This window comes from Candoia aspera, chromosome 1 (genome assembly GCF_035149785.1).
Source record: "Candoia aspera isolate rCanAsp1 chromosome 1, rCanAsp1.hap2, whole genome shotgun sequence".
Lineage (NCBI taxonomy): Eukaryota > Metazoa > Chordata > Lepidosauria > Squamata > Boidae > Candoia > Candoia aspera.
The window spans coordinates 211017983-211041252 of NC_086153.1; the positions used below are offsets into that span (position 1 = coordinate 211017983).

The following is a 23270-nucleotide window of genomic DNA, read 5'->3' on the forward strand; positions in this document are numbered from 1 at the left end:
TGCACCTTCACTGAGTTCAACAGAACTACTGCCTGTACCTACTGAGACATCTGTTTTTGTATCTTGGATTTCTGGTGCTAATGTCTTTTGCGTGACTCAGTTAATTACTGAAAGTTTTAATTAGCTGAATTTAATATGAAGTAGATTAAAAGTGTTAATTAAAGGAATGGTTTTAACTGACTTTTGACCGCATAATCATAAAAGAACTTTTGCTGCAAGAGACTTGTTATGCCAATTAATCCCATCTATTCAAATATCTACTTTGTTATCCGTGCAAGCTAATTTAGTCATGTATTATGAAATCCACACACACTGTTTATTTTAGCTTCATGATTATGGCATCTCAAGGTAATGCACTACTATTGAGTAAATATAATTAAGTTTTAGGAGTCCATAACAAAATTCCTATTCTCCACCCCATCAGTATACAGTAGCTATCACAGATGGAGCAAACAGAATTTATTTTGGAAGTTTTATGATTTGCTTCAGATTACTATCAAAGGTTTTAAGGATTACATTCAATTATCACAATAAGAATATTGTGGGCCAAAGATTTAAGATCTCAAGAAAAAAATGGTGGGGTCCAATATAGGTTGAAAATCCACAAAGTAAGATAACAAGCACAACCAAATTGTTAGTGATACAACTTGAACATCTCCGGTTAAATGTCAGACATTTTTTATGGGAAGGACATCTCCCAAAGACCTTGGAGAGCCCTTTTCAGTTAAGGTAGAAAATGGGGGGGAGCTGGTCTCCCTCAGAATAAGGCAGCTTGAGTTGTCTATACAGTATATCTACCTTTTTTCTTTGTATTTGCATATCTAAACACTCTGCAGATTTTAAATTCATTTTCCTGTAAATTTTCTTTGCTTTACTTGCTGCCCAGTCCACTAATATCTGTTATCATTTACATATGCAGTGTTTATATTGTGTCTCAGTGAGAAGCCCCTCAATTAGGGTTAATTTGTCAGTGAGATTTCCTAATGAATGAATGAATAAATGAATGAATATATACATATAGCCTCTGGTTGCTGAAATAGCCACTATCTGATATTTACTTCTTCTAGGTGCAATTCCAAATCAAATAAATCCTTTTTTTTTTTTTTTTTGCTGTTCAGATTTACCATCTATTACTGGCTGAGAGGAACAATATATATATTTTAAAACAATCTGCCTTTGAATTGCATCTCAAACTAATAAACAGCCATGCAAAGAGCTATTAGGTATTATCTGGATAATATGGCATATTCTGCAATAGGGATTTGTCAATTGATATGGTAATATTATAGCCATTATTTCATAAACTGCACAGTGGGTTTTTTTGCTTGTTTGTCTGGCATAATGCCATCAAGCTTCAGACTTCAGTTCAGATGTATTAAAAAATTACCTTAGTAGGAATTAATGTGTACTGGCCACTATACTAATTTGAAACTCTGTAACCTAGTTTTAGGAAAATACCTGATAACTATTTGCTACTTCTAATTCAGAGTGTGTATTTTCCATGCATGAAGTCCTGGATTCAGTCTCCAGATAAGGGTGGAAACCCTATTTAAAAAGCTGGAAAAATTCTTCTTGCTAGCACGGACAGTATTGAGCTAGACGGACTTACAGTCTGAACCAGTACAAGTTCCTCAGTATTGGGCCAGTGATGGGCAATCCTTGGACTTCATGACAGTGATGAATTTCGACTTGCAGAAGCCCAAGACAGCATGACATAAAGAATGAGGGATGTTGCCATCCAGAAAGAACTGGAAGACCACACATTCCCCATTCTCTATTTTAAGCAGCCAGTTTTTCGAATATCTTCTGGTCTAGCTATAATGGGGAATGGCATGGTAAATGCCATATTTAACAGTATTTGCCTTGGTGATTTGGGGAATTACTACTGCATTTTGTTATGGTAATGACATTTGTAGGATTGTTAGACCACTTTGATGTCATCCAGTAATTTATTTATGACTAGGGAGCGCAAGCTGTAGATTCCAAATCTTTGAGGCACAAAAGACACAAAAATTGTAGGCTAAACACCAAATAGGGCTTCACCATATGTTAATTGAAATACTCATCCTGCAATCTCTCAACATAAGATCCTCCACTCACCCACCCACCCACCCATCTAGAACACTCAAAATTATGTCACAAATCCTTTATGTTCAGGGTAAATCATTACAGCAGTGAAGCTGGATCAGCTCCCACGTGAGCTAGGAACCTGATAAAATGCAGGTCCCTGGCTCAAATGGAAATCAGTGTGTGTACAACTACATGTACAAAAGCTCTGCTGCAAACTTTCACACTCAACAGGTGACAACATTAAAACAACCTCAGTGGGAAGATTTTTTTAAATTAAATGTTTTAGCAAAGAATATAAATCATGACAAATGAAAGATAAAGAAATAAATAGTAAAATACCATTAGTAATATGGTAGCAAATAAACATGGGGTCTTAAATGTCACGGAGATTGTAGATTTTCAATATATCCTTAATGAATTGTGAAGAGTGGGCAGCTTATCCTGACCACTCCAGATAATAAGTGTCTGAACACAATACAATTTTAATCTAACTCTAAGACCAATCTTCAAAAGCAGTGGGGAAAAATATAAAATACCAGTCCCACAAAGTACATGATACAATTCCACCTACTTTGCATCATTGCTCCTCCCTTGAATCTTGAAAAAACATTGAGTCTCCCAGCTACCAAAGGGTAGTCCCTTTCTCATTTACAAAGAAGTCATAGAGGTTGTTTTGCTTTTGTTTTATCAGTTTATAACCCTTCCTTCCTCTCCTACCCCAACCTGATATTTATTTCCTCTTTTTACAGCAGGGAAGAATGTATGCATACAAGAAGCAACAAATAACTATGTGAGAAAGGTGGTGGTTAGCAACTTCTATTACAACAGTATTCTGTCTACTGTTATTTACCAAGCCTTCTACTTCTTTAGATTTATACGAACAAAAGAGTGACAAATGGTGGGAAACAAAGTGTGCAAAATTTGTTCAAACTCAAAACATGCTGAGTTCCAAAGGCCCCATTTTGAGTTAGAAATCCCCTGTTTCAAATGTGAAACAGCTGCTTTGATTGCAAAACAGGTTGTGTGGGAGCATTATAAACTTGTTTTTGGCATCAAAACACCTTAAGCATGATTGAAACAGATTGTTTTGCATTCATTCTGGACTCAAAATGGGGGCATTTTAAGCTCAACATGTTTTGCACAGCCTTAGCATCATGATGGTGACCTTCTACAAAGATAATTATATGGCAAGTTATTCAAGCAGCTGTAAATAATAATAATAATAATAAGCCACCTGACTCCCAGGGTCTCTTAACTGGATTACTTACAATTATTGATAAATATGATCCATTCTGTTGAAGACCATACAAGTTTAATAAATAATAATAATTGTTATTATTTCTGCAGACATTTTACCATACTGTGTTCTGTTAATATAATCCAGCCAAGATCATCTAATCTCAGTGCTATTCATTGTCTGGGTCAAGGAGAAGCGCTCAGACTAACATAACAATGGCCAGTTAGTCTTAAGGTTTTTGTCAATAAGAAAGGAATGCCCAGTGGCTACTTTATATATAGCTTCCAATACGCATATGTTAATATTTAACAAATGGTTAAATATCTGTATAACTTTTGAGAGTTGTAAATGTGAAGAGAAAACCCGTAGATTCAGGACAACTTCTTTAAGCATGGGTTTTACAGGATTAAATACGAACCCCGTCAACTTTAGTCTATTATATTCACACTTCTGTTGTGTTAGCTTGCTTGATGATTGTTGTGAGCAGTTATATCTCTGCAGTATTAATTAATATATTGATACATTGTTTTCAAAAATCAGTTACCAGCAATGGAATTTAGCCCAAGTTCATTTAAGTCACAGGAACATAGGTTATGAACCAAATAAACTGAATTCTTGAAAGGCTCACTTATTTTAGTGAGATAAAATGAAGCACCTGTGAGCTTAACTTTCTCCTATGAATCTTAAAGGGACTTCAAAGTAGTTAATTTCAATTAGATCATATTATAGGATCCAATAAAATTCACTCTGAAGCATTTTCTTAACCCGAATATAGTCCATTCACACTTCTTAGTTGCCTGTGTAGTACAGCCACTGAACACAAGTACTTATCTTCTATCATCAAATCAGAAGATTGCTCAGTAGCTCACAATCAGATACAGAATGCTGAAGAATATTCAACAAGTGCTTCCTCAAATATTTCAGAGGCAAAAAAAAAAACTTTTATATATTTGATACACAAGTTTTCAACATGTTACAATAAATAAGAGATTCTACTAAACTATAGTGATAAAGACAGGTCAACTAGAATGATATAATAACTGGCTTCTAGGACTTATATAACATGTAAGGATTATTTATTAGGCAACAAATCACAGAATATGTGAAGGTGTCTCAGCAGGTAAACTGCAGGGATGGCATATTTAATTCCTAAATGACATTAACATTGTCTAGGAGAATAATGGCATAAATGTCAATATTACAAAAGTTTCATTTGCAAAATAGTTTCAAACACAGTGTCCTCATATCTTGACTGAGACATTCAAGGCCCAAACATCTTATACTAGTCCCTTTTTGGGAACAAGATGCCGCATTTGACTTTGATGACCAAGAGTTACTTTCTAGGTTATTATACATTTCTGTACTGAACAATCCTTTTCCTAATCCTTCTTCATTCTGCTTATACTGGGACAGAGAACTCTGATATTTTGAGGACACACCCACATAAATGTAATAGGCTCCAATCCAGGAGATTTTGTTGTCTCTTGTGCAATCAGAGACACAGAGTATTCACAGTCCAAAGAGAAGTACTGTGCATACTCCAGCATATACTGGCCACCTCCCAATAGATGGTCAAGATTCTGGATTATTTATTTATTTATCAAACTTATATGGCTGCCTATCTCACGTGTATGTGACTCTGAGCAGCATACACGTTTAAAACACAACTAACAATCACAACCTTTATCACAATCATTACCAGTGGGACAACAATTTTTCAGGCAGCCTTGATTGATAGTACAACTCCCACAGTTGGGTAACCCATTACCGTGCTGTTTAATAATTCTGGATGGTTTAGTCCCCAAGATCTGGAAGATACCAGTTTGGGAAGACTATGCTATGTGATGTCTTTTGCTTGGCATCCTAGAACAAATCAAGTTATATTCTACCCTTAATTTCACGTATAATGATGTAGAAAAATGAAGATTTTCCAATTTCAGTTACTTTAACTGAAGAAAAAGTTAGTGCAAGGAGAGTGCATTGATAAAAATAGTGATACTTCAGAAGCTCATATATGCAGAACAAGAAAAGGCCCTGAAAGGCCTCACTATTATTACATGCAATAAATTTCTGTTCATTATGCTACCAAATTGCCTTTCTCTGTAGAGAAATGATTTCTCAGACACCTCAGACATGGCTCTGACATTTGACAATCACACTAAGCTGTAATTGGGATCAGACTCTAAACTTTTAATGAGATTCTTATCTAATTCTGACAACTCAGAAATATATCACATTCATACTGTATATTCAACTAGTTGAAGAGGTATGCCCATTAGATTTTGCTCATCACAGAGCAAAATCCCAAGATAAATAATAAAAATCTTTTAAACTTTTTAAAATTTGATTAGAACATGATTGAAGTTCCAAATAAGGAAATAGAGGTGGTATGCAGAATAATAATATGTGAAAATTGGGTGTAACTACCTCACTTGTTGTCTTTACTGTTCTCTCTTCACATGGACCAAAAAGATTTTGGACTACTGTACATTAAAAAGATGTGTAGCATCTTCTGTTAATTTACCAGACTAGAGTTTCTTTCAAAGAAGTAGAATTCGTTTGGAACTATCTTCCTTTCACAACATCACTAAAAGTTCCCAAAATGGATTGAGATATTTGCAAACTGTTACATGATTCTACCTGTATCAACTTTAATTCTATATCAGCTCGAATGGCCTTATTGACAATGCCAGGTTGCCCCATCACTAGTACAGACCAGCAATCATTTTGGAGGGCAGGAACCAATGACATCATCCTGTACTCATCCCCTACCTGTGAATTTGACCTCTGAGTACATTTTTCTTCTCCACTTTCAAAGTAGTGTTTTCCTGCTTCTGTCTGCTATCTGGTCTGCCTTCTGCAATTTCTTTTCTTTTAGGCCAACCCCTGCATATTGATTGGCTGCTTTGCAGAGGCAGGATTGCCCTCCCCCCCCCCCACTGCACACACCCCTACAGGAATGAAAGTAATTGGCAGTTCCTTTTCTGAAATAGAAAGTTGAGAGGGCACAGTAGCAGGGAACTGCCAAATGGGAGGATGTGTTAGGAAGCAGTCTCTACTAAATACCAAGCAAACTGCTGCCAAAACTTCTCAGTCCAGAGAGCATTTTCTTAAACCTGCATAGCGTCAAGCCTGAATGAACACAGCACAGAAACAGCTTAAGGGTCCCTGCTTGGTTTTGATGATATCCCCACCTTTGTAATGGTAAGTGTCCCATCCTCCCCTCTCCTCTCTACTCATGAACTTTTAATGCAGAATTGGTATCTTTATTAAGCCTGATCTCCATCAACAAACCAACATAATTATTTATACAAAATTTCAATTTAACTTTCAAGAGATGATGGGTCACTGAGGATCCTTCTGGATAGCCTAGTAATCATGCTACATGATCACAGAAATAATACAAGCAAGAGGCAGCAGAATGTAATAATGCTAAACTGAATAGTGCATGCTTCTCAGCAGCATTGCTGCAGTGGTCATTTTTAGGTGTTATGGAATTGTTTCTATGTCTTTCTTCTTCTTTGGATCTCAAATGAAGGGCCCAGATGTCCAGTGGATATTTTCAGATAGCATATAATGTGGTAAATTGCACAATCCTATTCATATTTACATGGGAGCCCAAGTAATCACAATGATCATAATTTAAAAATAATAGCATAATGAAGAGATACAAGACTATCATTTTCTGGACAGAGTCTTCTCCTACAAAAATCCACAGCTCCTGGATTTTTATGAGGCTCCCAGCCATCTACTCAACCATCACTGATTTTCAGAGAATTAAAATTAAATTATGGGAGAAGGCGCAGGAGAGAGAACTCAAAGGAGGAATGTAGATACACTTTTCTTAAAGTGTATTTTTTATTTATTTTGGACTAACCCACTTCCTGTTTGATCACTTTAAGATCATGTGTTCTACTTTAAGACTCACATGCAACCTTTTTTCTCAAAATGATTTATGGCATCCTGTCATGAGTAATGATGGCGAGCAGGAAGGGGCTCCCACCCATGCGTAGTACTGAGGAATTAAGCAGCCATTCAAAGAGACACAGATCAGGCCCGCCTTAGCTTTTGGGGTTTATCTGTCTGGGTTTTTCCCACACTTCTTCAGTTTGTTAGGATTCTGTTTATGTAGCAGTACTAAACACTAGAGAACTACTCCTCGTCTCAGTGTGATTCTCACTGTTAGGACATATCCATTCAATAATGTGGAGAAGGACTCCTTTATTAAGTTATAGGAAGTCTGGTGAATAGGCATGGACATTATTGTAATAAAATAAAAATAAATATATTTTGAAACACTGCCTTTGTGTACTTTTTCCTGCAAGTACATCTGTATATCTTATTTTCTATTCTTATGTTTCAGAAAGGCTTGAATAATCTGTCCAATCAGTGCTATAATATTCTGCTAGTATATGGCCTAAAGTACAGGTATAAAATTCGAAGGCATTTAAAAACCAACCATTCTATTAGATAGGATAGTCTACTAAGGTTATGCAAAGCTTTACTTCAATGAAGGCTTGTGCAAAGCCTCCCCTTAAAGCTGCTGGAGCTATATTGAAAAGCTAATTGAATCTGCTGCACTGTTTCCTATTACTCAGATGCCTCATTTAGCAGTTCCAATAACCAGAAGAAGCTTCTGTATGGGTGCAGAATATAACTGTCATCTCACTCAAGGAAACACTCAGTTCTCCAGCTACTGGAACTGGTAGCCGATGATGCTTCTGAGCAACATGAAGCATTTTGTTCAGACAAACCACTTTGCTTCCATACCTTGAGAAATGTGTGCCCTCCATTGTGCATTGCACAGCTGTTTCATAAAAGTCTACAATTGATTGACTACTGTGCCACTTTGGTTTCAGTCACAGAACTCTGTACCTTAGTGATATGTTTTTTACAAGTGTAGCACTGGATCTCATATTGCTGGAGAAATAATGAAAGCCACTGAGCTCTGCATTCTCTCTCTTGATCTCTCCCATGACATTTCAACTACCTAAGGAGTGGAGTTTAGCTTTGATGGACTAAGTGAAAATGATTTTGTGAAGGTCAGTTGTGCTGATATTTATAGAAGACAACAGAGGACATTAAAGTCATGCAACCTGACTTATTTGCCAGTCTCAGACACATCTCGGTCATGGACCAAAGGTAGCTGCAAAATTAAGCACTGCAAGTAACTCAACCAATCTATTTGAGGCTTGTGTCTCCTCCAGATTTAGTATTTTCTCTCTATTTTTGTGAACTGCATATTAAATTCACTGATGGCCAGTCCCACACATTGGGTGAATCAGGCTGAGGAAAAGGCAAACTGATCACAGTTGTAAGTCATGCTGTGACACCTACAGATGCCAGCATGTACAGCAACCTGAATATTTACAAAGGGTGTGCATATAATTTAAAAGTTTCTGAGTGTATTTCTGAAAACGTTAAGGTGAAGAAAAAGAAAGAAAGAAAGAAAGAAAGAAAGAAAGAAAGAAAGAAAGAAAGAAAGAAAGAAAGAAAGAAAAAGAAAGAAAAGGACTAAACTTTCTGCCAAAGGGGAGGCAAGGCATCAATCTCTTCAGCTCCTTTCTACCCTACACAAACATGTTAGAATAAGTTCAGCTTCAGTGTTAGCTGTTGTCAGGCTGATTTATGATGCCCAAGACAACTGAATATGGCAACACAGGATACTGTTTACTGGAGAGTTTAAGGAAGAACTGGTATCTTTAAAATGTCACCCAAATTAATTGAACAGTGGCCAAGATGGAATTATAATAACTTTTACCTTTGAGCTTTGACCAACTCTAATTCTGTAGAATTATACTGAATGGTATAAGTAAATTTCAACCACTGTGATAATTCCAGAATACTACTGTAATGTCTGTGTGAGTGAGTGAGTGAGTGAGTGAGTGAGTGAATCCAATCAATGTATATGTGAGCATCCCTATATAGGCAGAGATACAAAGAAAAATGTACATCAGCTACAGATCCAGGAATAACTGTATACAATTACTAAGGCTATAAACTGGATGGAATCCTTTCATAAAGAACGCTGGAAGGATAATCAGTATAAATGGCCTTAAGTGCTAAGATAGTCTTGAGATGAGGACAGGAAAACTGGAGATTGCCAGAAATAAATTTGGTTTAAGATAATCTCCTCATTGTCTTTGTACATAAATCACATTGTTAAAAAAACATAAATCATATCAACATCTTTAATTTGTTATTTTATTCTAACTACTTGAAATGGGAGCAGATCACCTGAGAGTTCAGACAACAGCTACCAAGACAAAGGGGGGAGAGGAAATGGAGTCCTGTGAGGACAGGTTAAGGGACATAGTATGATTAGCCTGCAGAAGAGAAGCCTAAGAGAAAATATTAGCGTAATCTTCAGATATCTAAAGAGTTGTCACATAAAGGAGGGAGTGGTCTTCTTCTCTATTGCTCTAGAGGGCAGGGCTAGAATCAATGGGCTAAAGCTACAGGAAAGTAGATTCAGGTTAGATATTAGAAGGAACTTCCTCATGGTAAGAGCTGTCACCCAACAGAATAGACTGCCTCATGAACTGATATGTTCCCCTTCACTGGAGGGCTTCAAGCAAAGGCTGGATAGCTGTCTGTCTGAAATGCTTTAGCACTGAGCAAGAGGGTTATATTAGATGATCTCTGAGATACCTTCCAATACCATGATTCCATAAAATGGACAACAAACAGATTAAATGTTGAGGAAGACATCCATGAAAAGCTGCTGACAAAAGCCTCCGGTACATCTACTTAGAAGAAAAATCTCCCTGGTAAATGGGCTAGTACAAAGCCATATCAGATGACTTGGCTAAAATGGGAAAAAATGATAACCATACCTAGCCAGTGTTATCCTCCATATGTTATGGTACAATTGAGGTATAGCTATTTAAGTTCAGTTGCTATGGGTGACTTTTTCTCATTCAGCAGGCACAGCCTTTTATCTTTTTATCTAATTGTTGTTGTTTATTCGTTTAGTCGCTTCCGACTCTTCATGACTTCATGGACCAGCCCACGCCAGAGCTTCCTGTTGGTCGTCAACACTCCCAGCTCCCCCAGGGACGAGTCCGTCACCTCTAGAATATCATCTATCCATCCTGCCCTTGGTCGGCCCCTCTTCCTTTTGCCTTCCACTCTCCCTAGTATCAGCATCTTCTCCAGGGTGTCCTGTCTTCTCATTATGTGGCCAAAGTATTTCAGTTTTGCCTTTAATATCATTCCCTCAAGTGAGCAGTCTGGCTTTATTTCCTGGAGGATGGACTGGTTGGATCTTCTTGCAGTCCAAGGCACTCTCAGAATTTTCCTCCAACACCACAGTTCAAAAGCATCGATCTTCCTTCTCTCAGCCTTCCTTATGGTCCAGCTCTCACAGCCATATGTTACTACGGGGAATACCATTACTTTAACTATGTAGACCTTTGTTGTCAGTGTGCTGTCTCTGCTCTTAACTATTTTATCGAGATTTGTCATTGCTCTCCCCCCAAGGATTAAATGTCTTCTGATTTCCTGGCTGCAGTCAGCATGTGCAGTAATCTTTGCGCCTAGGAATACAAAGTCTTTCACTGCCTCTACATTTTCTCCCTCTATTTGCCAGTTATCAATCAAGCTGGTTGCCATAATCTTGGGTTTTTTGAGGTTTAACTGCAACCCGGATTTTGCACTTTCTTCTTTCACCTTTGTCATGAGGCTCCTCAGTTCCTCCTCGCTTTCAGCCATCACAGTGGTATCATCTGCATATCTGAGATTGTTAATGTTTCTTCCAGCGATTTTAACTCCAGCCTTGGATTCCTCAAGCCCAGCACATTGCATGATGTGTTCTGCGTACAAGTTGAATAGGTAGGGTGAGAGTATACAGCCCTGCCGTACTCCTTTCCCAATCTTAAACCAGTCTGTTGTTCCATGGTCTATTCTTACCATTGTAAGAATTCCTCAGGAGGCATACAAGATGACTTGGTATCCCCATACCACTAAGAACTTGCCACAATTTGTTATGGTCCACACAGTCAAAGTCTTTAGAGTAGTCAATAAAACAGAAATAGATGTTTTTCTGAAACTCCCTGGCTTTTTCCATTATCCAGCGGATATTGGCAATTTGGTCCCTAGTTCCTCTGCCTTTTCTAAGCCCAGCTTGTACATCTGGCAATTCTCGCTCCATGAATTGCTGGAGTCTACCTTGCAGGATCTTGAGCATTACCTTACTGCCATGTGAAATGAGTGCCACTGTTCGATAGTTTGAACATTCCCTTTTTTGGTATGGGGATATAAGTTGATTTTTTCCAATCTGATGGCCATTCTTGTGTTTTCCAAATTTGCTGGCATATGGCATGCATCACCTTGACAGCATTATCTTGCAAGATTTTGGACAATTCAGCTGGGATGCTGTCATCTCCTGCTGCCTTGTTATTAGCAATGCTTTGTAGGGCCCAATCAACCTCACTCTTCAGTATGTCTGGCTCTAACTCACTGACCACACCATCAATATTTATAATATTATAAATAAATAAATAAACATTTTATCTAAGTATCAGGATATATTAGTCTGTTTTATCAAATGAAAATGGAACATAAGCAAAACTTCTAAAAGCCTTGTTTTAAATCACAAGGGGTAGGGTTTACTAATACACTGCATTCAAGAGTGTCATAAAGCACACAAAAATGAATTGTTTTTGACAAAATAATTGAACATTTCATATTATGATCTACTTTGTCATTTTTCTAAGCAATACTAGGAAATGTCACTAAGAAAAACAACTGGGATAACAAATTCACCAGAAACAAATTGGCATTGCTCTCCTTCCCTTTCTCATCCTAAGGTTCACAATGAGTTCCTAGTCAACTTCCCCATCAGATGCTAAAATTTAAAATAGTAACAAATGTGAAGAGTTCAGCAACTAACAATATACAGTATTGGCTTTTTATTATGAAGGAAATCTCATACTAAGCATGAATTATAAAATAAATTATAACTCTGTACAATACACTATTTTAAAATATGGGGAAAAAAACATGCTAGCAAGTTTCCTGCACTATTATATCTAAATAAATTTGGGATTATGCCTTTTGAAAAAATATGTAAGAATCAGGGAGCATTATATGCTACTTTTGTAAACCATATTAAGAAGTCTGCATGTGTCATTATGCTGAGATGGGTGGCCATATAAGTTTTATAAAAAAACAAGCAAACAAAAATAAGCTGGCAAGAGCAATGTGTTTTAATTTTCACATAAATAGGATATTCTGCTTATAGACAATATAGTTCACTATTTTTTTCAAGAAATTACCATCTGTACATTACTTATGGTAGGATTTCATTTTACTTGTTTAGTGATCTTTCAGTTCCATGAAGGAAAGTTTTGAGAAATAGACATTATTTGTCTTACTGAGTATTCTCTATCATATTTCTTTGGGGTTTGTTTCTACTGTATTATTCCTTATGTATTTTAATGTGAGGAAGTCAATAAAAACATTCAAAAGATTTGTCTAAATCCACATGCCATAATGAAAAGACTGTGAATAACATTAAGGCTAAATTTAATCCACATTTTCAAAGCAGGTTTTGAATAATAATAAAGATACAGTCAGTCTCCCAAACTAATGCCCTCCAAATATGTTAGACTACAACTTCCAGAATTCACAGCTAGCATGGCTGATGGCCATATTGGCTAGAAATTCAGAAAGGTAAAGTTAATCACCTTTAGAAATCCACAGGTTGGAGTAGGCTATCTTGGATGGTGCACTTGCTGGCTATACAACCAGCAATCTAGAGTTGCTGTGATCATATGATCTAGAGTGGCTAACATTTGGGCTTAGAATTGAGAGGGCATGAGGAGCCTGAGGCCCTCCACAAATTGTTGAACTTCCGTTCAAGGCAAATCAACACATATAATGGTGAACGGTGCTGAAGTTGAAATGCAGCAGTAATTGCCCATCTCTGATTTAGACCAATAAAGAATTATTGTGAGTCGGTTTGCCTGGCCATTTCTCACAAAAACAACTCAGTCTAATGGTCATACACAGCTGCAGTCTACACTGTCCCTCACCAGAGATAGGATGACCCTAATATGTGCATGTTTTCCACTGATGAATAGAACTTTTACTTTGAAAGAGGGCCAACATGCATATATGCCTTTAAAATCTATGCTCAACATTGTTTTTTACAATCAACAAACTGTTTGCCTAGTTACATAACTACATTTAAAGCTACACACACAGGCTAAGCATCACATCTACTATTCAACACAACAGGGTGAGGGATGGAGGGAGGGAATCATGTGTGAATTATGCGTGAACTAAGCCTAGGAATGAAAGCCATCACTTGAAATATTTCTTGCTCTTAAATGTGTTAACATATGATTGTGTTTAGTATAGGATAGTGGATCTTGTGCAAAAAATGACCAGAGCAAAATCACAATCAAAGGAAGGAAAAAACAGCTTATATTATTTTCTTCTTTCTGGACAGGAATCTTTCCTTTTGGAACTCAAGGTTAGGGCTGAGCAAGCCTTCCAAAAAGGTGTCTAGTGCAAGGGGGAACGAAGAAAATGACCTCTTTTCAAATAGCAGGCATAGAAGTCGTGCAAACAATAAGGCTATTTCAGCCATTTAAAAAGAAATTCTTTGTATGGACTCCTATGTAGATGTCTTTGGAAGACTCTGCATAGCCCCACTGAAGATACACCAAACTACAAAAGCTCTTCCAGATTCAGGTATATTTGTGTTAAAAGCATAAAAGGAGTGGAATGAATCAAGACTGACCTTTTTAAAAGAAAACAGTCATAAAAGTGAAGACTGCTGCTGATTTAGTTTCAATAGTCTTTAAAAAGCATTAAACATTTTAAATTGTATGAATGCAAATATTCTCTTTTCTGTATTAACTGCAAAGTTCCTTTATTACATTAAATTACAACATTAATTGAAAAATATTTTACTCCTAATTTTCCATTTGAATATTCCCATTTCTATTGGCATCCTTTTATAATAGAACACATACTTGAAAATTACCATGTAATTGTCAGACAGAAACTTATTAGAATGAGCAAAATTGAATTAGTGGGGGAAATATCTTCAAAGAAGAGTTCTAAAATACTAGGCTTCGCAGACAGTTTTAAATATCATTATTCACAGTGTCTGATCTCACTGTCCAGTCTTAGTGATTTTGGGGTTTGAGACAAGATATGCTATTATTCATTAATAATGCCTGACGGAGTTGTAACAGTTTTGCGGATAAGGAAACCTTCCAAAAGTTAAGCTATTTGATCATGCATTTGCAATAAAATAGATAGCTGAAGGAAACTGCACAACCAGATGAGGGACTTCTCTTATGAGAGGGAATCTGTTGTCTTGATCAGAGAATGAATTTGATATAGCTGATGAACTCCAAACTGGTATATTGGCTTTATGATACACCTCACCTGATTCTTAGGATCCAGTTTTGGACAAGGACGTCCTCCATTGTATGGTTTCTCTTTAAGCCATCTGGACCGAATTTTCACTCCTGTCCCACACGATGAACTACAAGGAGTCCAGCTAGACCAGTCACTTAATTTGCAGTCAAATGGGCAAGATACTGTGCAAGGCTGTTCAATATAACCTAAAATAAAAACATAGGAAAGACAGAACAATTAGAACTGGGTGAACAAAGAAAGTCTTGCATTGTTGAAGCTGCATCCAGAGCTCATGTCCCTGGAGAAAGAAGACTAGCTAAATTCAGGGGGCCTTATTTCTCAATGCATGTGTTGAACGTTGCACTAAAAAACTTTGAGTCATCTAACTTAGAAGAGAATATTTGGAAAGGTATATAGGAGCAGTTCTATCATTTTCAGTCCCATGTGTTTTCTGTTTAGGAATAGCTATATATCTGGCTTTAACTGGCTCAATATATTGAATAAATATTGCTGTAAATAATTACATAAGGCTTATGGCAAAGACATCATCCCTTTTGCTTGACAAAAAAGGGTAGGTGATCCAGTATGAACACTGCAGTAGTTACTAGATTAAGGAGTTTTCATCATGTCTTCTGACTGCTAGTTGGTGTTCATGGGTGCGCTCCGCTAGTCTTCTGCCCTTCTGTCCTACATAGTGGCTGCTACGGTCCTTACACTGTATGTTGTAGATAACTCTTGTTTTTTTCTTCTTGGGCTCCTTAATCTCACAACACATGGACAGACTTAACCATACATTCAACTGGGAAACTGTGAGCATCCTAGACCAAGCCAAATCCAAAAAGGCCAGAGAATTCCTGGAAGCCTGGCTCTCAGACAAAGCAGCCGTGAACAGACACATAGAGGTAAACAACATTTACATACCATTCAAAAGAGACAATAGAAAAGCCAAAAGACCAGAACACCTCCTCAGCAGCAATCAACACCCAGTTATGTAAAGATTAACACTAGGATTAACACCAGAGGAACAATCAAACAGCACAATATACTCTAATCAAGGAACTGTTAACTCAGTCAATCAACCAAGCAGCAAACAGCAGCCCAATCAAAGAACTCCCAAAGAGAGAACAACACCTCCACCAACACAAGCAGGACAACCCACAGTATATAAATAGGGAGCAAGTCTCACTCCCTTTTCGCATTGAAGATGTTGCCTAGTCTGGCAATGAAATGTCTGCAAGAAAACAACAAGGCTCAGAGAGCACCAGGGACTCCACAAAAGTGCTAAAGCTGGAATAACCAAAGACCTGTCCTGTTGGTACTATCTATGCTAATCAGCCACAGTATAGTCTTCAGTGGAAGTGACTCTTCCTCCTGTCCTTCCAGACTATTCCCTATGCCCTCTACACAGCCCTGGTTTTTGCTTGCCTCTTATTCTGCTTTTGCCAATTGTTTTGATATTTGCTATAAAAACAATTAAATCACCAAGCTATCTCCCCCAAACCAGGAAAAGAAATCAGAAATCCCTGGTCCCACCCATCTGTCCTCCCTGGACATCCCAAAAATGTTTAGCATGGGGCAGAAGCATGACATGTTTGCACTTCCTGGTACAAGAGCCACTGAAAGTACACAAAGGCACTATCTTGATTTCCATTTCCACTTGGAATCATTTGATGGCTTTCTACCTATTCTTTTTGCCTGTTCCTGTGCTTTACTGTCTGAGCTTGATCCTCCAACTATTTACTCTCTATCAAGAACTTTAGTATCCTCAGGTCCCTCAGTACTGAGAAAATAAAAGGAAGGTCACATAGCTTTATCCCCAAAGAATGAAATTACACATGCTGCTTTGCTGTAGGAGGCAAAGGTTGAGCCTAAAGCCACAAACCAAATTGGCAGTACACGTTGATAGCTTTCGCGCTGAAGTTGCTTATGACAAGGATAAATCCTTAAAATGCTTTCTGTTACGGTGTTTTATTAGAATACCTGTAACTGGTTAAAACTGTCTGAATCCCTAAGCCACAATAAAATTAAGTTTATAGGGAAGAGTAAAAACAACAGATACTAAAATTGGTTGCTATCATTTATTTCCCTTTTTTGCTGCATTTAAGCATTTTGCTGCCCTTTTGCACTGCAGTCAGAGAGCAAATTAATAGCTACAACAATTTTTCCACAATAGCTCTTTATTGCAACTCTTCCCCAAGCTGTATAATAGTCTAATTTAAAATGTACACTAATTCAGTTTGTTATTTTGCATACCAATGTTTTATCTTAACAGCCTCTTTATATAGATACATATTGGTCTGTCTTCCCTTCTGTAACTTATCAGCATTTTCCTTACTCCCATGTCAGTATATGTTGATCCACATATGTCCTTTACAACTGCATATCAAAAAGGACCCATGGTTAAACCATTAAACCATTAAAAAGAAACTGTATAGGCATTCCTATCATTAGGCAGAATGAGGCAACGTCTCCATTGGCATTTGTTTTTCCCATTAGGCAACAAGGTATAGTGGGTAACCCAGTTATAAGTGGGAAATTTGCCAGATGATTTTATATACCTATTAGAAAGGAATTTTTTCAACTCAGAAGAAATAAAAACAAAAACCTTCAGTTTTCAACTACCTTGTGACAGCCCGGTTAACTAATTTTCAGTAAAGAGTATGTATCTTAGAGGGAAAAGTTGAGATGAAATAATTATCAACAGAATAATGGGAGTAAATAGTTATTGATTCTCACACAGGTTTTATTATCATGGGGTTTGTAGACAAATTATATATCTGATAAATATACAGGCAATACCATGGGGGGGGGGGTAGATACAAATATACAGTCACTGGATAAACCTGAAAAGATATTATCCAAAATTCACTACCGACTTCTTCTCTACATGATCCATTGCAATGACAGAGAACCATATTTTCCATTTTTCAGACAGAATTATTTTGGGATGTTTCGCTTCTCAGTTGGCTCCTCAAGAGTTTGAGAGACTAAACAACAACACAGAGTATTTCTAAGAGGACAGTAGGATTCCACCTTCTCTCCTCCTTCCTGTAACTCATTTAATATGAGTACTTCATAAAGGTAACTCATGCCCTCATCATGACTGGTCTGGACTACTGCAATACATTCTACTTGGGGCTACCTTTGAAAACCATCTAGAAGTTTCAGTGAGTCCAGAATGCAGCAGCCTTATGCTGGCTGGTACATGATGGAATGAGTATGTGATCCCTGTGCTCCAGGCCCTGCATAGGCTTCCTACAGTTTTCCAAGTGAAGTTCAAACTGCTGGTCTTGACCTTTAAAGCCCTATATTTCTTGGGACTGAGGTATTTGCAGGATGGTCATCTTCAAATGGTTCTCATCTGCCTGACTCTTACATCTTGTGAGAACCTACTAGTTTCCTACTTCTGGGAAGTAAAGGGGGCAGAGCCCCACAACCTCTGGTTTTCTACTGGTGCACTTGTATTTTGGAATAGCCTCCTCCTAGAAATCTGATCTACTCTGACAGCTGAAAATGCAAAGGATCTGCAAGCTCTAGTAATAAAAGTCAAGGAACACAGTGAAAAAAATGGGACTAAAATTAAATATAAAGAAGACCAAACTAATAAGAAGGGTAGAACAACCAGTCTTAGAACTGACAATGAAGATATCAAAGTGGTGGATAGCTTCTGCCTTTTAGGATCAACCACCAACAATAAATGAACACAAAGTTAAGAAACATGAAGTAGACTAGAATATGGTAGAGCAGCTATGAAGGACTTGGAAAAGTTATTGAAATGCTTTGAAGTGTCTATATCTAGATAGATAAAAATCACACAAGCAATGGTATTCCCTGTGATACTCTATGGAAATGAAAGTTAGACTTTGAAGAAGCAGGACAGAAAGAGTATTGACACTTCTGAGCTTTGGTGTTGGTGAAGACTTCTGAAGATACTGTGGATAATCAAGAAAACAAACAAATGGATCATGAACAAATCAACCCAGAGTTCTCACTTGAGGCACAAATGACTAGGTTCAAATAATCCTACTTCAGACACATTATGTGAAGACCTAGCTCTCTGGAGAAAGTTCTAATGCTAATTAAGGTGGGAAGAAAGAGATGAAGAGAATGACCAGCAGCAAGGTGGATGGATTCAATTACAGTGGAAATCAGTATACTGTTGGAAGACCTGAAAAACCAGGTTAAGGACAGAATATCATGGAGAGAATCTATCTATATGGTTGCTAAGAGTCAACACTGACTTGATGGCACATAATTAATCAATTAGAAGTCTGATCAGTCCCCTTGCTGATGGCTTTCCACAGGCTATTAAAAACAACAATTTTTGAGAGATGAATTGACACCATGAGTTTATGTTTGTTTATATAGGGGTTGGTCCACTTCTTTTATTTTACTTGTTCATTCATATACCCTGACCATTTTACTTTATTTTGATGGATGTACTATAAATTGTCAAGAATTTGTCTGATTGCAGTGGGTATAATCCAACTAATAACCAAACCAGCTCCTGGAATATGATGGCTTTATTCTGTTTGAAACAAACATTTTCTCATTTTGTTCTCATAGTGAACCCTCATTTCTGTAACTAATTGAATTCTCAGCATCTGGGAATGGAAATAGACATTTCCAGCACATTGCAGTACAGAGATCAGCATCTTCAAAGCATGAAGCAAGCTTCTTCCAAATCAAAAGACAGTTAGAAAGAAAATCAAAGGTATCAAGGAAGCCCTGTCTTAACATAATCATTTATAAATTAGGTCTAAAGACACATATGCAATTTCCAAGATTCTGTACCTTAACCCCTTTCTCCTTCCAATAAATGGAACTAATGAGATTCTGTTACAGGTTTGACATCTACACTAGGCACAACACACCTAAGAATGAATTGCTTCCAGGGGTTTACTTAGTGTCAGCAGAAGCATCTAGGCAGTCTGTGCATAAAGACAGTAAGCATGTATTGAAAATATTCCACTGGACAGAAAAAATCTTCTCCATTTTTTTCTATCAGTCTTATTTAATGTGGATCTGATTTCAAAATTTATTTCAGAGGAGGAGGGACATTCTGCAAAATACTCATGGACAGAGGATGATGTTCTTGCAGTTATTAAATGACTAAGTGGCCAAAGAAGGTCTGTGAGTATCCTGCTTTCATTGTTCAAATGTCTCTCTAGTGGTCTGAGCCTCTCTCACTTCCTCTGTGACAATTCAATCCCAAAGGTAGATACCATGAGGAAGCTCCTTCCATGGGTTTTTTTCCAGTCTGGCAAGTGTAGAGAACTAAGGAGCTTTATGGTGGTGGGAGATATTTAACAAAAAAGCAACCACACAAGCAACTGTATCTTCTGCTACATCCTACAATAACATTAATAGCAGACACATCACCAAAGGAAATTCAAAAGGAATCCTCATGAATCCAGAGAGTATGGTAGAAATCCAGAAGCCCCTTTTATAGGGGAATAAATGATTGAGAAAGTAAAGGTAGACTCTGACACAGCATAACTTAAAAAAAGAGGAGTGAAACTACAGATCTCGAAACTCAGTTCCATGTGAGATGCAGGGCTTTGTGGGCAGAATAATGTGTAGAGCTACAGGGCAGATTGGTTGCTGAGCTTTTATTCGCTTTTTAAACTATTAGTGGTTACAATTTATGATTCAAAACTCTTGCTTGGCTTATGACTGGACAGTTTCCCTTCACATCAGTGCTCTTGCTGGGCTGTGAAGCCCAAAGCAGAAAAGCAATCAAAGATGTTCAAGGGAACACATATATTTATACTAAACACTGAGAGGCTGATGAATTGCACAAGAGCATACACGGACACATTTTTTATATATTCATAAGCAAAAATAAAACATTATAGCTGCAGGCCAAAGTAAATAAGATAAAGGCTCTTGAGGAGCCTGAATAATAAAGAGAATTTTCTTTGGTCAAAGGGTAGATCTCCAGAAATATAATCAAGCAGCATGCAATCTTCACTTAATAAAAGCAACAGTGTATTTCTTTGCTTCTGTGTTAAATTTGTTATAGCTGCACAGAGTCATGCCAGAATGTTAAAATGTTTGTGTAAAGGGAGGCTAAGGTTTTGGAAATAAAATCTGATATGCCAGCAGCTTTTGAAGCAGATGCACATCTAAACTAATTGGCTTTAATCTCATTTGCTTCCATGACTAGCATATTCCATCATTGTAATTAAGAAACTTGAGGCAGCTGTATACTTGGAAAACAAAACCACCAGCAGCCTTGAACAACGCAGGGTCTTTTGACAGAATTCCATACAGCCTAAGTGTCAATGGCAATGGTGGCAACAATTTCCATGGAAGCAAACTGGAATCACTTTGTTTCATAAAACATCTGGATTGGATATAAAATAAGTGAGGGTCTGGTGGTCTCTAGACAGTACTGAACTATAGCTTCCGGGAGAGGTTCCTGGCATTTACAGGGCCCTTGAGAATTCTGATTCTGCCCACCTCAAAGGCTGAGGCTCCCCTCTGCTGAGGCATAATTCAGTAGAGTGACTTATTTGTTGATGCAATGAAAATTGCTCAATTACAAGCAAATAACTTAATCCTCTGAATGTAAATGCTCCGATGGTAACAGCAACAAGTCTCCTTTTTCTGCCTTTTCTTCTCAAAGGATGTGAAGGATCTTTTTGTTATCTTCTCCTTTACTTATTGTGATGCTACTGTTATGTATTTATTTACAGCATTTTTGAACCAGCATGAGAAAAGCTGGATTCTGAAGAGGTGTAAATTGTGAGCCCAAAAGGAATGGATGAGAGCCAGGGTAGTATATGGGTTAAGAAATTGGAGTAGGGCTGGGGACACTCAGATTCAAGTTCACCCTCAGCCACGGAAGCTCACAGTATGACTTAGCGCCAGTCACTCTCTTTCAGCAAAACTTATTTCATGGGGATGTTGCTGTAAGGAAAAATTGCAGGAGGAAGTATGGAGTATGAATATTAATTATTGATAATCATTATTAATAATAATAATCTAGTGGAAATCTTACACTGAAATTTGAGATAAATTTCTTCCTATTCTTTACTGGAGAATTACACTCAACATTTTCCATATATTTATTATCAACCTGGCATCTTCAGAGGCAAAGTGGTCTGCTGGGCAACTGAGCAGGGACTGACTGGGCTTCTGTCTTTATAGCCAGGTATCCTGACTTTCGATTGGCCTTTAGCTGACCTGGTTTCTGACTGGTATAGGTTGCACCAGCCCAGCCCAGCTCTCACCAACCTGAGCCAATCGAAAACCAACTTGGCTAAAGGACATAGTTGCCAGTGAAACATCAGGAAATCAGTTCTCTAGACCACAGGCCTTAAACTCTGAAGCTCAACAGTGCCCAACAATCCAGAGATTATATTTCTAATAAAGCACAGGCAAATTGTGTTTGAAGTCTATAACAAATAAGAGTTTCTTATGTTATTACTTGTTGACAGATTTTCCTTCATGGTCTTCTATGGATTCTGATAACATTGCAATTTGTAACATGTAAATATCTATCTGAGACAGTCACATCCTGTTCATGTAGATATCACAGTTACTACAAAACAGTAACTGTTTTGGTATTTCACAATAATAGCTAATACCTCAACATATGTTGAAGGGTAAGTTAAAACAAAGAATTATTTTCTTTTGGACAAATTGCACATCCAAAAATAAATGTCTTAGTTCTGGCATGCTGATATGTTTAATGTCATGACATAGTATAAACTTCAGGGTGGAATCTCTATCAAATGCTTATTAACAATGGTAATTAATTATGACTAATTTAAGCCCCATTTTTTTCCAGTGGATTGGCTCTAAGTATGATTGCATCAGGTTCTGTCTAGAGATTGTATTGACAATGGATGAGCTGCTAAGAAGAAAGCAGCTTTTATAAGGCCTGCAGTCCCACCTTCTAATGCTTTATACCTCTTTAGACTCTGAAAACAATTATTTTCAGATGTAGTTAAAAGTGTATACTAAATAAAAATTATTACTACAAATTGCCACTACTTTCAGGAAGCAACAATGCACGTCTTGAGAACTAAAGGTGGCTTGCTAGGTCAGTTTTTGCATAGGCTGGTATTCATGGCATAATAAGTGTAGTATTGGACTTTAGTTAGTAAAATATGAGCTTATCAATCCCATTGACTCTCTTGGGTTTATTTTACTAGCAGTGGAAATAATGAAGTTTTGAGGATGAATAAAATGAAGAACCTCAAAGCATTTTAAATAGTAATAATAGTACAAAGCTACATGTCTGAGTGTACAAGGGCTAGAAACTACTTCTGCAGGCAACATGTTTTCCTGAATTTCTTCTATTTTCCCAGTAAGCTGTATTTGCAAGAAAATATCAGTACCATATTTTTTCCAAAGAGTCCTACTTTAACATTTATGCCCACAAGCTATGAAAATATGGAGAAGCCCTATCCAGCAAATGACTTGATTGTGTTGCTTTTTCTCATATAAATTTTAAAAAGGCAAAACCTGGAAAGGTGTGCAGTGATTCATAAGGAACTACCTTTCATGAATTTACTGTTGCTGCTAGAATGTAATTGTTATACTCCAATGAACACCTCCGTTACAGAGCAGC

The 23270-nt window shown here is 37.3% G+C and overlaps 1 protein-coding gene across 1 annotated transcript in view; it reads right to left on the reverse strand.

The window, feature by feature from the left end:
- THSD7B (thrombospondin type 1 domain containing 7B) overlaps positions 1 to 23270 on the reverse strand; it is a 456317-nt gene that overhangs the window by 104747 nt on the left and 328300 nt on the right. Inside the window, exon 14 of the mRNA XM_063318405.1 lies at positions 14714 to 14892. Coding sequence (XP_063174475.1) covers positions 14714 to 14892 — 179 coding nt within the window. The remainder of the gene's footprint in view (positions 1 to 14713; positions 14893 to 23270) is intronic.